The following is a 16949-nucleotide window of genomic DNA, read 5'->3' on the forward strand; positions in this document are numbered from 1 at the left end:
GTTGTGATTACATTTGTGCCAACAAAATGATACAGCACTTTTTAAAAAAAATAAATACATTTTAAACTATTTTGTACAAATGTATAGTCAAATTCTGACTGCAATAAGAATCATTTTCTTTTAAAACATGTCTCATAATCAACCTATATGCATTCCTACTGTAATATAAAAGCCTGACCCCCCCCCAACAAAAAACAACTTACAGTTCCACGGGCTTCTAAAATCATTAAAACAACTCTTAATTAAATAATAAAATTCAATGAAAGAAAGGGAATGTTGTGTCTATGCTTAATTTAGCTAACACCATAGGAATTGCTCATTTCAGCCTTGTTTCAATATTAGTGATGATCTACAGGAAACTGAATGTACCTGATGCAATACAAATCTCAACTTTTTTTAATCAAAATTAAAAAGGTTGTGAATGACAAAAGCTATTTTATAAGTAGAACATACATGGGATCGGCATTAATAGTCATAACAGCTGATCCATTTTGTTTTGACCAGTGTTTTGACTTTCCACTTTTCTCCCCTTTGCTGATTTTAAGAGTACGATCTGCTAGCAATCTCAACAGGTCGGTGTCAACATCATCTGAAATAAATGAATAGTTTTAGCCCCAGAATTAGCTATTCCAAATAAGATAAAAAAATAAATTCTTTAATGATGCAAGTATTTTAATATCAGTAACTGCAATGGATCCATAGTTTTATAATAATTAAAAGTGGGCAGCCTTGAGATAAACTTCAGAAACTTTCCCTGTTCAAATTATCATAGATATGAGTGAAAAAAAGTAAACAGCAAACATGATTGTAGTAGAAATGTTCCAATAAAACATACACAGCATGAAACAAATGCATTTTCAAATTCAGATCGTCACCCAATGAAGCAATGGGAGCGATGGTAACTTAGATGGATGTGCACAAGTCTTGTAATCCAAATGCTGCAGGTTCCCTCCAGACCAACCTGGGTCAGCTATCCATGTCTTTGAAAAAGATATTTAGCTTCCATTTCCTCAGTATAACATAGCCAATAAAGTGTTAAAATTGGCATCAACACCAGCAAAAGAAAAAAAATAATGCAATATAGAATTTTTCTATGATCTGTATTAGAACTCAATGTTATCATAGTAACAGAGTATATATATATATATATATATATATATATATATATATATATATATATATATATATATATATATATATATATATATATATATGATGCTGACATGTTTGCTCAAGAGAACTTAAAAAGATATATACAGGTTTTTTAATGATCTACAGTATACAAATATTCAATATGGATAAAATGTTATATCTCACAACGACATGATTTGAACTTTGAGATTTAATTGTTGCAGACTCAGCAGAACTTACCAATAAGTGAAGCCATATCAAAAGCTGTGCACCCATTCCTTGCCTGAATAGTAACATCTGCTCCAACATTTATCAAAAACACTGCTACAGCCTTTTTCCTGCAAAAAAATTAATATAATGTCAATCTGCAAATTCTTATTTGTAAATTCCTAATCTAAACCTTCTTGCTCTTACAAGCAGTATAGAGAAAACTCAGACTGTATAATAAATCAAGTTTTTTTTAGCAAGTATTAATCACAGACTAACTTACTGGTATGCTATCTGACATGCATTTTTTATAGTTACAAATTACTATGTTTTTAACTCCAAAAGTTCATTTCTCTTCACAAAATTAAACAAAAGGTGAATTGGCACACCAATTTATGCATGTCAGCATTTACATATTGGCTACAATGTTTAACTAAGAAGCTCAAACCAAATTAACATCATTTTAAAAAGAGGTAATACATAGAATATCCATGGAAGAATGCATTTCCATGGAAGCTACTAATGCTTAGATTATCCATGGAAGAACGCCTTTCCATGGAAGCGACTAAACTTCTATAAATTTACATGGGTATAGACACTTTTTACAAACAATAAAGGAAATATTCTGATTTGACTAAGTTAACTGTACCAAAGAAATAATAACAATAATTCCTTGAAAATTGTATTCTTTTAACTGCTGAGTGTTAAAACAATCTCTAATATTCTTCAACAATAACAAGATTTTCAAATTAGCTACTGAGAAATCCCACAGTGATGACTTTTGTTTTGGAAAAGTAACAAACCAGCCATGGTGGCCATCTTGGACAACAGATTAGTACCATTTCCATTTAGGTATCATGAGCAGTCTTTGGGTGAAAGCACAATAACAAAACTTTCAATATGGCCATTGTGGCGGCCATATTAGAAGTCAACTTCGCACCATTTTCATTTATGACCAACTCATGAAGAACCTCATGTCGTTAAGACCATAAATTCAGAAGGAATAGCAATAATAAGATATTGGATGTCCAAGCAGTACCAATGGGGTGGCTATGTTGGATGTGCAAGTCACACCATTTTCATTTAGGACCAACTCATGAAGAACCTCATGTTGTTAAGACCATAAATTCAGAAGGAATAGCAATAATAAGATATTGGATGTCCAAGCAGTACCAATGTGGTGGCTATGTTGGATGTACAAGTCACACCATTTTCATTTAGGACCAACTCATGAAGAACCTCATGTTGTTAAGACCATAAATTCAGAAGGAATAGCAATAATAAGATATTGGATGTCCAAGCAGTACCAATGTGGTGGCTATAATGGATGTGCAAGTCATGCCATTTTCATTTAGGACCAATTAGCATCATAACAAGTCTTCCGGTGAAAACCCAACAACAATATGACTTTTCATCCAGGAGAATTAGAAACAGCAAGATTTTCATTTAGGACTAGTCAAACATCATCAGAAGTCTTCTGGTGAAAATCTCATTTCAATATGACTTTCAAGAACAGCAATCACATGACTTACAAGATGGCTGATGTGATGGCCATATTGGACATCAGATTGGCCCCTATTTTATTTAGAACCTAACAGACATCAACAAATTCTTTTAATGAAATCCTCTAAGTAGTTTCGGGGTAGCGATAACAAACTGCTAAAAGACCGACAGACAACAGTCCATACCACAAGATATTCTGGTCTATGACCATTGAGCTAATTATTTCAGGAATAATAAAGATTACACTGGACAACAAATTTTTACAAAAGTCATGTTACTGAAATAAAATTAGTCAATTCTTATCAATTTTTATGTGCTGAACACGAATATGACAGTCAAATTGCAAAATTGGCTCTAGTTTTTTTGTAATCTGCAAGAAATTAATGTTTACATAACGAAATGCATTCCAATAGTAAAAGGTCAACTGTAATAGCCTACCTATAAAAAATCAAGTCATTGACTACATCTTAGATTTCTTCGCCTGTCTCTTGTACAGCTGTTCGGGAGCATCTCTGAGGAGTGTCCAGCAGTAGTCAGCCAGCATTGTAGTGGACCATTTTCCCTGGTATCTTTGTTCCATTGTTGTGATATCTTGATGAAAACGTTCGCCGTGTTCATCACTAACAATACCACAGTTGCTAGGAAAGAAATCCAAATGGGAATGAAGGAAGTGAATCTTTAGAGACATATTGCAGCCAAGTTTCTTATACTTCATCAACATGTCTTCTACTAGTTCCTTATAGTTTTCTGCCCTAACATTTCCGAGGAAGTTTGTAGAAACTAGGCGAAAAGCATTCCATGCTTGTTTCGCGTCACCTTCCAGCAAGTTGTTGAACCGGTCATCTTTGAAAAGCTCTCGAATCTGAGGACCCACAAAAATTCCCTCTTTAATCTTTGCTTCACTGAGTCGAGGGAATTTTTCATGCAAGTATCGGAATGCTGGCAAAGTCCGGTCAATGGCTTTCACGAAGTTCTTCATCAAACCTAGTTTGATGTGAAGGGGTGGTAGCAAGATTTTCTGAGCCTCAACCAGAGCTGGGTGTTGGATATTCTTCTCTCCAATGGCTACATTCTGCCTGTGAGTCCATTCCTTCCTCATGTAGTGCATTTCCCTTGCTCGACTATCCCACTCGCATAAGAAACACATGTATTTTGTATATCCTTGCTGCAGTCCCATTAAAAGGGCAACTACCTTCAAATCACCACAGAGGTGCCAGCTGTACTTGTTATACTCAATGGAATTCAGTAGCTGCCTTAAGTTATCGTATGTCTCTTTCATGTGGACAGCATACGCTACTGGAATAGATGGAAGAATGTTTCCATTGTGCAAAAGCACAGCCTTGAGACTCAGTTTCGAAGAGTCCACAAATAGTCTCCATTCTTGTGGGTCATGAGTGATTTTTAAAGCATTCATGAGGCCCTCAATATCGGAACAGAATATCAGATTACTTTCCTTTCTGAAGAAAGGCTTCAATTGCTGGTGGCGCTTTCGATATGCAGTAATTGTGACATCTTCTTCTAGAAGATTCCATTGTTGGAGTCTTGATCCTAGCAATTCTGCCTTGTTCTTTGATAAGTCCAAATCACGAATCAGGTCATTTAGTTCTTCCTGTGTTATTCTGTGTGGGGTTGATGATGCACCACAGTGAAAATCTGGATCACTGCATGCTGATGGACCAGGAGAAGAACAGGTCGACTCACCTTTGTCTTCGTCAGATGAATCAAGAGAATATTCTGCTGGAGGTTCTGGAATAGGAAGTCCCTCACCATGTGGAACTGGTCTCAATGCAGACGGAATGTTTGGGTAGACTATTCTCGACTTCTTTCGCTTCGTTATTCCACCGGAAAGAGGAGGAACCAAGCAGAAGTAACAGTCATTTAGGTGGTTGCTTGGCTCTCTCCACACCATTGGGACTGCAAACGGCATTGATGACCTTTTGCAATTCAACCACTGTGAAAGCTGTGTTGTACATGTAGCACAGCATATATGCGGAGCCCAAGGCTTGTCTTGGTCACCAACCTTGCATCCGAAGTAAAGATGATATGCCTTCTTCACTTGAGAATTGATACTTTTCTTCTGGTTGGCAAATGTCACTTCCCCACAAATATAGCAAAAATTGTCCGCGGTATTAACACACTTTCGAGGCATTACTGTTCTTTATTGTACGTAAATGGATAAAATAATAAGTTTTATGTAACAGTAGCTTGAACTGTCTCGCACAACGTCTAAAATATTTTAAATGCTGAACCTATCTGATTGGGCTTTATATAGTACACTGCTTACGTCAGCTTCAGCAGCCGCCTGGCATTAGTATAATAGGCCTACACATGTATAGTACACTGCTGACGTCAACTTACTTCAGCAGCCGCATGGCATTAGTATTGCATTGCATCAGAAAATGATGCAATCAACTGTGGATGATGTGAGCATGATGGTATTATGCAATGTTACATCATTATTCCGGATGTTGCTGCAGTCCTACTGGAGAAATTTACACAGTGAAACATAGAAAATGAGGTATATGAATATCTTCAAAACGAGAGCCAATACAAATTTTTCACGGTTATATTCGTGTTCGGCACACCAAAATACTACAGATTAGGGCCTTTTCAAGTCAGTAATGATTTCACTGTTGACCAGTGTTACCAATACTACCATACCCAACTTATTATAAACTGCCTGTTCCTAATGTTTATGGCATAAAAAAAAAGAATCAAAATAAATCTAAAGCCTTTGCTTAAAAATCTTTCAGTCAAATTTTTTTAATGTTAGAATTTCAGCAAATTCATATTTTTGTGGCTATCAATCATTGTGGTTTTGAGCCAAAAGTGGTCTTTATCTGTTCTCTGATGAATCAATGTTCATTTTTTCTTGCAGCCCACAAATAATTCCCTCAAATCCGGTGGCAGCATGCTATATATACCAATACAGAAATCCACTCCAAAAAAATGACCATTTATGCAACAGTGATTCAAAGAGTGATCAATGTCGAAAACTTGATTATGGAATAATGGATGGATGATGGATGGATGGATGGAATGACAAAGACAAAACAATAAACCCTTCCAAATTCAAAGCTGGAGGATAAAAATAGATATGTCTCAGGCAGCACACAACCATATGATCCAATAAAATTATGGAGACACTGAATTCATTTATACCCATGATACGTGGCCTGCATGAGTGCTGTCCAGCCGCTAATTGTGTCCTGTTTGTTGATATCACAGCCTTTTTCAACCAGGAGCTGAGCTATGTTCAACCTCCCAGTCATGGCAGCAAACATCAATGGAGTAGCACCATCCTGTGGATTGCATGCATCCCTCTGACTGACATCTAACTCAAGGATTTCACTAATCCGGTAAATATCACCTGCATCACAGAATGAAACATTCCTGTACTTTATTTGCTAATCTATAATATTAATCTAACTGTGAATTGTGTGACAGATATGCAATCACATCATACTCTTTCAGACCTGATTCTGTGCATTTTTTCATTTTTGGACTTCAAACAAACACTATCGACCCTAATCTTCCAATATACTATACAAACTTCATTCTTTTGCTTGCATAAAGACAATTTGAGAATCAGAAGGTGTTTGGAGTCTGGCTTTAAAAAGGGAGTGTCTTTGATCCTGGTGGCTAAATGCTACCAACCAAAAATGGATTTTAAAGCTGTAAAATGAACAAGAAAATCCATTGGTGTCACCTTTATTACTGTCTAGTGCAAAGTTTGTACTTCATTCACAAAAAGATATTTTGAAAAAATAATAGATACTTAATACAAGAAACATATCCAAATTTAAAAAACGTACATGAAGAATTTAGCCGTGTTCTCCAATAACATTTAAACAAACTTCTTTGCCAAAGTCGCATATCAACAATTGTGACTTTGTCTAGAAAGCATGACTCTCTTACTCTATTTACAAAAGCTTTTGCAACACAAAGATACACTCTGCATGTACAAACTTCTTACTCATTTTCCAATGATTATCAGTTTTAAAAATGTGGAAAGAATACCAATGCAACAATCATCTTTATAAGTAACATTATTTTTGAATGGATCAGTACAGACTGTTATTTAAAAGCATGATCAGAGATATAGAATAAATGACCAGATCAAGGAAAATTAGATTTAGGTCTGTTTATAAAAAAAAAGAAACACACCAATGCCTGTGTAATGGTAGATCCTGACCTAGAAAGTCCCTGGTTAGATACTGTTATGCAAAGCTAAACACTACATTCTGAATCTATTATTTAAATTGTCAAAAATTTATCAAAACTTTTATATCATCAACATTTCATATAAATTTAACATTAAATGCCCACAATGTGAAGATATTTGGTGGAAACCATATTTCTTCTTTCAATCTCAGTGGGAGGAGTGGTCTACAGTGCCAGCATTTGCCAATCACTGCCATCTCAACTCTGTAAGCATGGATTCGAGTATCAGACTTGACCAATGTGAGAAAGGTTACCAGTAACTTCCCATTGGTCAGGGGTTCTTATGCAGGTTTTCCTGAGTTCTTCCTCCAGTGAATTATACAGGCCATCACGTATAGCCTATCAAGTGCTGAAAAATGGCATCAAACCCACAATGACATCAGCATTGGTGACATTTTAACCCTAAAATCAACATTATCATTCTTGTCTCAAGGTGAGAAAGAATTCCTGATATTGTGCAGAACCCATTTTTCTTCTTCAAGTTACTGTAATATTGGCCTCTGTTCTATTGACACAAAACCACTTGGTCTTCCATTTATCATATGCAACACATACACAAAGCTTGATCGGATTAGGCAAAAAGAACTAAAGATAAGGTGCAGACAAAAAAAATTCTCATATATATATACACCGCACTTAGAGCATTTTGAGCTAAAAAATCTAAAAGATAATATAAATTAATCATTTCATCTGCAATGATGTCACTGCAGTCCTATTAACACATGACTAAACCCCTGACCTTCACCTTTTAACCATCCTATTCATCTGCTAATAGGTTAGAAGTCTAATGACAATACATGTATGGGAACACACAATACAGCACTTTCACACAACTTATAAACATCTCAACCTGTGATCTTGACCTTTAATACCTGGACCCATGGGTGCACTAAGTACATACTGGTTAACTCGGTTAAAAGTCTAATGCACGCACACACACACACACACATCCCAACACTATGATCTTGACACTGATCTCTGACTTCCATACCAGTATTGATATTTAAATCCTAGGGAAAACATGTCCTTTGATGTGAACTTATCCATAGCAATAAGAGATAATAATCTAGTATTGTTAGATCCAAAACCTGGAACCAGTAGGTCCCCTCCACATACACACACTAAAATATAAAGAGCTTACTGTGGCCTTTGAACTCGTGGCCTTTAATCTCAATTTCTAGGAAAAGTCTCCCTTAATGTAATAAAAACAGGTTATTTCCCTTGAAAAACAAAGTAAGCAAATGTACACTCTGTACAGATGGATTGATAATTGCTATGTCTAATCCTTCCTATGTCCCAGGCAGGACCATAATGCAATGATTTTGTATTTCAAGTTCAGTAACATACTGTCTTGGTTGTTAAAAAAAAGTCCTTTGACTCAGGCCCATTTTATGTGCCAATTAATGAATTAATGACATTTCACTCCTCAAGTAAAGAAACACACTAATGAAAAGAAAGTATCTTATAACAGTAGCACACTTTTATCAGTCTACGCCCCACCCCTGCCAAAGGTCATCCCTACTCATCACACCTAAATGGGAGACCTATAGAGAACACTGGTTGCTAATCTAAGCATTTGACACGACAGATATTTAATTCATGGAAAACACGAAAATATTTTTGAAAGGGGTTATTTTTCTGTAAATATGAAAAGAACTTTTAAATCTCCATCAAAGATTATTATTACATCATTATTGTTACATTATTGTGCATTATAATAAAACAAGCAGTTAAAACAATACTAAAGTGATCAGCAATACACATAAATTAGCAAACTCACCATGTTTAGCAGCTTCAATAATATCTGGCTTCACTTCTTCTGGTGCTGTAAAAACACAAATCGAGTTGAACACTGACACAACCTGAACTGTGTTGGTCCTAACAACATGGATATTGTGTTACAGTTAAGGAAAAAGAAAAAGTCTAATGCTACAAATAGGCATTAAAAGTGTGAATATATATATATATATATATATATATATATATATATATATATATATATATATACACACACACACATATATATACAGTGCAGCCTCGTTAATCCGGACTCCGTGTATCTGGAAACCTCGCTATCCGGACATAATTCAACGGGAACAGAATTCCTAAATGTTAATTTGCTCCGTTAATCAAGAAATCCACGTTCCAGATCCGGAAATCAAAATCGGGGACCAGAGTGTAAAATTACATTAAAACTTGTCTCGATAATCCGGAAATAATCTGTCCAAAAATAAGAAAATTCGAAAAATCGTATGTGAATATACAATCAGAAGAATAATACATAAAACACAGTAGTGAGGCCCTTGAGAATATATGGCCACTATCAATAACTAAGTAGCTTGACCATATTGTAACCAGCGATTGTATAAACAATGTCTGTTTTAGCTAGTTGCCGACAGGGGTGTTAATAATTAAATAAACACACTGGGATCAGATAGATCCACCAAAGAATCCTGGCAAACAAAGGTTACAGACTTCTTCAGGAAATTGACATAATAAATGTATGTACAGTAATACATGTAGATGAACATAGTGTGATGTGTTCAATGTGTTAATTGTCTAAACTTCTATTTACTGTGTATATACGTAAAAGCACATGTTATAATAATGTGAAATAAACACAAATTAATAGATGTATTCATTAATTTATTTCAACCATTATTGAATATACAGTACATTACATTTAAAGCTAGCATATACATGTACATATATATGGTGTGATGATATTGTAAAATAAAAAATGTGCATGATTCAATTATCCGGAAAACTCGTTAATCCGGACACATTCGCTGGGAACGAATGTGTCCGGATTAACGAGGCTCCACTGTGTATATATATATATATATATATATATATACACATATATGTAATCCATAACTTTAACATTACATCATGAATGGCATTAAAATTGGATTCACCTGCAGATTTGATGAGGTGATACCTTTGTGCTAATCTCTTTACACCCATAACTTAAATAACTGTAATAGATAACATCTTTCTTATCTAGTATTCATCTTGTACAAGGCAATTTCACCAGAAATGCATTAACATTTATGCTTAACATATTTGCAAGATGAAATTTTCGAAATTTTATGATTGTAATACTTGATTTTAAAGAGGATGCGCAAAAAGACCCAAATAAACTGAATGTTGTCAAGACACAAAGATAAACACCTTATTTTCAGTTTCCCATCCAACACAATTGTTTGATTGCCATCAACAGGGACTGTTCTAACCATAAAAATGGGATCAAGGACAACAACAAAATGATTCTGTACTTTCTGAATGTTGTGAACGATCCACATTTCATTTTGTTCTTAAGTAACAGTATTTGATATCACACTCATTAAGGACATTATTTCTCCACCCTATTTTTAGTGCCTATACAATGAAACAGGAAAGCATTATTCAACTGCTACCTCGGCATGCTGTACATCAAGGGTATCCAACCTTTGGGGTTGAAGTCAAAATGTCTAAAATGCTTGAGGTTGCAGACTGCATGAGAGAGAACAATTCCTTATCACTAATTATGCATATTAATTAAAATGCATATATTTGAATGGACTGAATACATGGCCATGGTCACACAATGTGAAGGACTAGGCAACATGTGACCTGCTGGCAGCAGGTTCAGCACAGCCTGTTGTATCAAACACAAAAAATTATTTAAGTAATTATATCAACTGTGCATATCTACCATATAACATCAAATTGTTGAAAAATACTGGTGTCTTTCTAAAAGAATAAAATTACATCACACAACTGTGGTTCACAGCCTTTTAAATGGAGGTGCCCATAAAGTACATGACATCATATTCTGCCCAACCAATTTTTTTTCTCGTGAAACCTCAAAAATACATATTATTTTGGGGGTCTCACCTACAGAAACAAGACTGTAGCCCAAATGTTAAAATTAACCAGAGTCTAAGAACCTGCAAAGCAATAAGTGGGGTGGGGAAGAGATGTAACTTCAGCACTTTATAGACTGAGGTGATCAGACACTTTGTGATATTTTAGGACAAAATGTTTGCAAACTTAATGGTCAATTTACTGCATGAAATGTTATCAAAACTAATAAAAATGAAAACAAACATGGTTGTGACTATCAGGGACACAAGAACTAACAGTACCAATTATATTATATAGTTCCAAATATCTGCTTAACAGAATTGTTATTGTATTTTTCTGTAAATTCTTTTCAATAAGTATGAATGATTTTCACTTTAAATGTGACACCACTGGGAAAAACCATAAGTTGATGGGAAATGGTAGTAATGGACATCATACAACATTACATCAGGCTGATTTACTAGCAATGTTGATAAAAAATTTCATAAACTACAAACATAATTTACTTTTGAGAAACATGACTGCTAACAAAACCTTTGAAAAGTAACATTACTGAAATTGTCGTATTCAACAATAACTGGCCATGTGAACTACATATAAATCAAGTCATAATATATGGAACAAGACATATAGTACAGCAAAAGAAACAACTTCAAGTTGAGCAAGGTGCCAGTACAGTATGCCCATAACTTACAACAAAGGGCACTCGTGTACCTGCCTGTTGATAATAACCTGGGCGATAAAATGAGCCATAGGGTACCCCTTTAACATATACAAGTTTTATGCCAGTGCTTGTTAAGGAGCACACACTTTGTTTTCAAGCTGATAATCCTTTAGATTGAGCCACGAATACATCTACTTTTTCAGTGCCAAGCAGAGTTTTGACTCTTCCAGTAAATATTTGACCTTAAACCCATAGCCTGTTTTCCATGTGACAACCCTTTGATTGAGTCGTGAATGTGATTCAGTGGCAAGTAACAGCAGGTGGTTGGTTATTTGATCTTGCCGCACAAATGTCATGTGTTGAGCTGCAACCTTTAATAGATTTCACAAACTGTATGATCAAAGCGTTAATTGCAAAGCTCAAGCTGTCTCTAATTAAGCATCTGCATATGACAGTGAGGCCAAGGAAAGTGAGTAAGACGATATTTATGATGACTAGACCATGTCAATTTACCAGATGAAGATGGAGGATTTCAGAATTTTATCAATGAAAATGAATTCTTTTATTTTGTGCTAGATGACATTAGGTAGTGATATTTATAGGTGACTGAATTTTTAAAAAAAAATGTGAACTTAACTTCGGGTATGTACACACTTAATACAATTTCCCTTTGATCAGGTACCCAGGTAACTGATCATTAGGATCGATGGGTACCCTGTAGAAGTTACTAAATTCTGACAGCTTTACTAATGAATAGACTGGCAGGAATTTCAAGTTTCTAACCATTTCAATTAAACAAGCTCATTTTGGTAATTGTGTACCGAGTACACATTTCAAAATTTTAGTAAACATTGCAGCCTTAGAGATACGTCAGATTTGGTATAAATGTTTCTCAAGAATTAGTAGATGGCAATGAAGGTTATTTTATACTGACACAGGAGGAGGGGGTGTTAAAAGTTAAAATGTATATATAAAATAATAATGATATTTGTAAGTGCTTCCATCTAAAATTCAGTATTATAATGGATACTGTAACAGTGCATAACAGTTCTTACATACTCATATAATGTATAGTATCTTTATCTAAATCTCATCAGAATGTATGACAATAAAATTCCCCTTCTCCAGTGTCTTGTCAACTGCAAGTAAAGCACAAATACACTGTAGGTCACTTTGTGAAACTCTATCTTCTTAATTAGTTTCAACTGATCAGTGACAAAATAGCTGATCCTTTACCTTGCTTACCTTTATGTTATTTGAGGTACAAATCAGTGACCCAAATATATGTAGCTGTCACTTTCATTGTCAATGATATAACACTTTCCAAATTTTCTATCTGGAACACATGCCAACTTCACTGAACAATTAACCATATTCTTTGCATGACCTAGCAAACAAATAAGAAAACCTGTGAAAATCCTGGACAGCAGTGTTCATTCCAGAAATAGAACAAATAAGCCCCAAAATCAAAATAGGTAACTGAGAAAAGAATGAGGGTTACACATATCCTTGCTTACAATCTTTTTTCTTTCTTCAAGAAATTCTAAGAAATATCATTATCACAGGCACATGCACTTTGGATTAAATATTTTCTACAATAAAAATATTCCCTTTCCTAGCGATATATGCTTTGAATCAGTCACTGTAGAATCAGTATGGTTTTCTGTAATTCTGTCCACTGTTCAGAACATGGTTACGTGTAGCAAACCATTCAACATTATGACTCAACAATGACAGATTCAAAGTATGCTTCAGAAATGAATATCTACTGGAACAATTAGTAAATCCAGGATTTAGGCAACTATGATCAATTACTGCCTCAGTCATAAGCCTTCCATACCAGGATTCCAATTTCTTCTGCTCAAGTAACCATTCTCCTCTAAAAATTATTTTGTACATTCGAGTCTTGCAGAAAAAGGATGAAAAATGAGTCACTGATGCAAGAGTATAACCGAAAAGGAACCCTGAAACAGCATTGTAGAAGTCTGACATTAAACCACTGTACAGACTTGGACAAAAAATTAGCAACACAAAGAATGCAACAAATACATAAACACGTCCAGGAAAAATAAAATTATCTTCGTTATGATAACAGCTTTATCATTTTTATCTTTCTAGAGCTAAAATTTTCTTTAAAACCTAGAAAAATGGCCTAAATGCACAACTACACAGAGGTATTACAGATGAACCAAATATATGTATCTGTCACTTTCATTGTCAATGATATAACACTTTCCAAATTTTCTATCTGGAAAATAGGCATGAGTAACACTAAAACAAAAGTTCCATAAAACAGCATTATGATGGTTGCAGATTTCTCTTTTATAGAAGCAAGAAAAAACTCCATGTATATGACTTAGATATACAGGTACAGTAACATTATCCCATGGAGTTTTTTTAATTTGAGTAACTATATTTAATATAGCATGACTTACAAATACCTTAGCAGAGCATGTGGGTACATCTTTAGACATACAGTAATACTAAACCAAAGGTTTGTTAAATTGAGAAACTATAGTGAAGATGACGTGGTTCACCAATACAATGGCAGAGCACCTTAACCATCTTCACAAGAATATTCCAGCAGTTTCCTGTATCAGAAAACCATATAAAAACTCTTTCCATTTCAAGACACCAGCTAAAGTAAAAATGTAGCAAGAAGTAATATTATGTCAGAATTTTATTTCAGCTGGAAAAGAAGATATGTAACATTTCTCATGACAAAAACATGATCACTGCCAGAATGGTATTTGTACCTGTAAAACTTACAGGTTTTTAGGTTAAAATAAACTCTTAAGCCTTGTTAGGTTTTTAAGGCTGCCTACAAACCCTGTATAAGAGATCCTGAAATTCTAATGGCTGTTGCCAGACACTTTTCTCTGAAAATTAACATGGTGGCCATAATATATATATATATTTGTGAAATTTAATGGTACCTGATTTGCTGCTGCTTTAGTATTAGTATTATCTATCATGGAGTAACACGTTTCCTGTCAAACTAGTTATTCATACAAAATTGTTTTACTTTCAGATAACTATACTGTAGAATTTCACCAAGCAACAGTATCTTATTCCACTCTTGTTTAAAAAATTATTCATTAGTAAGCAATGAGCTATATTGAAAATCCATAATTAATGCACGTTTCTGGTAAAGATGAGTGGTTACATTTTTTATCACTCCCCACCCCATTAAGTCTTGGTAGATGATAATAAAAGTCATTTGTCATCCCAAGTATCTTTATCAGGCTTAAGCTTCACATATAATGTTTTAAGCTATCATCATGCGATGACACTTGGGACCGATGTTATATCTGTAGTACAGGCCATGGGATCGATGTTATAGCTGCAGTGCAGGCCATGAGGCTGATGTTATATCTGTAGTGCAGGCCACAGGACCAATGTTATATCTGTAGTGCAGGCCATGGGACCGATGTTATATCTGTAATGCAGGCCGTGGGACCAATGTTATATCTGAAGTACAGGCCATGGGACCAATGTTCTATCTGTAGTACAGGCCATGGGGCAAAGGTTCAATTACTATAGCTATCATGTGATGACATATCAGACAGATGTTTTACCTGAAGTCAAACCCATGGGAACAAAATTATATCTGTAGTGCAGGCCATGGGATCAATGTTATATCTGTAGTACAGGCCATGGGGCAAAAGTTCAATTACTAAAGCTATCATGTGATGACATATCAGACCGATGATTTATCTGAAGTCAAAGCCAGAATCCAAATAATTCAAATAAAAATTAAAATGTAATTCCCAAACTGGTCACAAACACACACTTTCCTGTGTAAAGAAAAAGCCCCAACTAAGAAATATCTTTATAAACAAAGGTTATACAGTAACTTGAAACACTGGAGACCCATGTTTTAAAAGAACTATCTACAACATAAAATCTGAAAAATGTCCTCTTCAATTTTCCTTATTCAATAATTTGGAAATGCTATCAATTGTTTATCCAGATAAACTGAACACATCCCAAGAACTTGAGTTAATCGTGGCAAGCATAATCATTCTTGTGGGTCAGTGGTTCTTTCAGGGTTTTTTTCCCAGGTTCTTCCTCCGCCATTAATGCTGGCTGCCATGTATAGCCAGCCTATCATGTGCTGAAAAATGGCATTAAACCCTACAACAATAACAAACATAATCACACACTCACTGACATCCTTTCACCACTTCTGCTTTTCCTCTTCTTTGTATGGTCAAAAACATAAACGTTTATCATAAAAAGCTCAAGTCTAACAGTAAGATAGCACAAATATGGGGATCCAAACTTAGGATTAACCTGACGGTGTCCATCAAGATTTGAGCCACATATTTTTAAAGTTGATACTTTTTATTATATAATCTTTATTTGAATGAATATTTGCATTGTTTTAGTATGCAACTGACTACCTGACATTTGTCAAAAGTAATATGTGAGTGATGTCCCTTGGGGTTAGGTCAGGAGTCATTCAAGGTAGAACTATGTGTACTCAGTGAGGTGTAAGTTTCAAATTCACACACAGCAAATATTTAAGTGCAACAAATGCAAGAACTCAGTCCCAAATTATTGTAGTCATAAACCTGTAAGTGACATACCTAGGATCTACATTATTTCTGCAAAACTCCTTACAAACAAACTAGGAGGTAAGACAGCAGAATTGATGCCAATTTTTTAAAACAAACATAAAACTGAATATGTGAAAATCATATATTTTACATGTAACTGAAAGTCCTAAATATGCTACTTTTGTTCAGTTAATTAATTTCCAACTCACATGGACCCTGTTACAAAATTTTCCCTTTCAAATGGGTGGGGGGTAGGGGGAATAGACCCCTTCAATTTTCAGTTCTAGAACAGATTCTGCTCAACTTTTCTTCTTAAGTGTGTTGGAAGGGTGTGAGTCTTTTATGTAGCAAAGCTCTTTTTATGGCATACAAGATGTTTTATGTAATACACATCCACTATACTGTATGATGTTATGAGACTTGAGACAATAATTATATTAATAGTATCAGTTGTGGGTTTTAAGTTTTTAATGTTTATCTATTCTCAAGGCGTACAATAGGTTATAAGGGGACATCCATTTAGCATGTACACAAAAATGACAAAGCTTGACCCCCTTCACTGTACACATGGATACTTTTTTTACATCCACCCACCTGCATATGTACGCTTGATGCACCCCCACCCCACCCACACCGAATTCTACAGAACGGCCTATATTTAATCCATGCAGAAACAACAAAGAAATAATAACATTAACGTGTTTAATAAAACAGATAGTCGACCGACGTTGAATGTCTGGCTGCATCAAAGAAATAAGCTGCATAACTTTAAAAAGCTTGTCTATTGTCTGCTAAAATAAATTCAAATG

General features: G+C 34.9%; 1 protein-coding gene across 2 annotated transcripts in view; it reads right to left on the bottom strand.

Annotated features, from left to right (window-relative positions):
* Positions 1-16949, bottom strand: part of LOC149782714 (ankyrin repeat and SAM domain-containing protein 6-like) — a 59155-nt gene that overhangs the window by 39665 nt on the left and 2541 nt on the right. For both annotated transcript variants that reach the window (XM_089934214.1, XM_089934215.1), the window contains exons 2-5: positions 8846-8890; positions 6004-6211; positions 1372-1469; positions 454-589 (exon numbers count right to left, since the gene is read on the bottom strand). In XM_089934214.1, coding sequence (XP_089790340.1) covers positions 454-589; positions 1372-1469; positions 6004-6211; positions 8846-8890 — 487 coding nt within the window. The remainder of the gene's footprint in view (positions 1-453; positions 590-1371; positions 1470-6003; positions 6212-8845; positions 8891-16949) is intronic.

This window comes from Sinohyriopsis cumingii, chromosome 15 (assembly GCF_028554795.1).
Source record: "Sinohyriopsis cumingii isolate HCF-2022 chromosome 15, ASM2855479v2, whole genome shotgun sequence".
In the NCBI taxonomy this organism is placed as follows: domain Eukaryota; kingdom Metazoa; phylum Mollusca; class Bivalvia; order Unionida; family Unionidae; genus Sinohyriopsis; species Sinohyriopsis cumingii.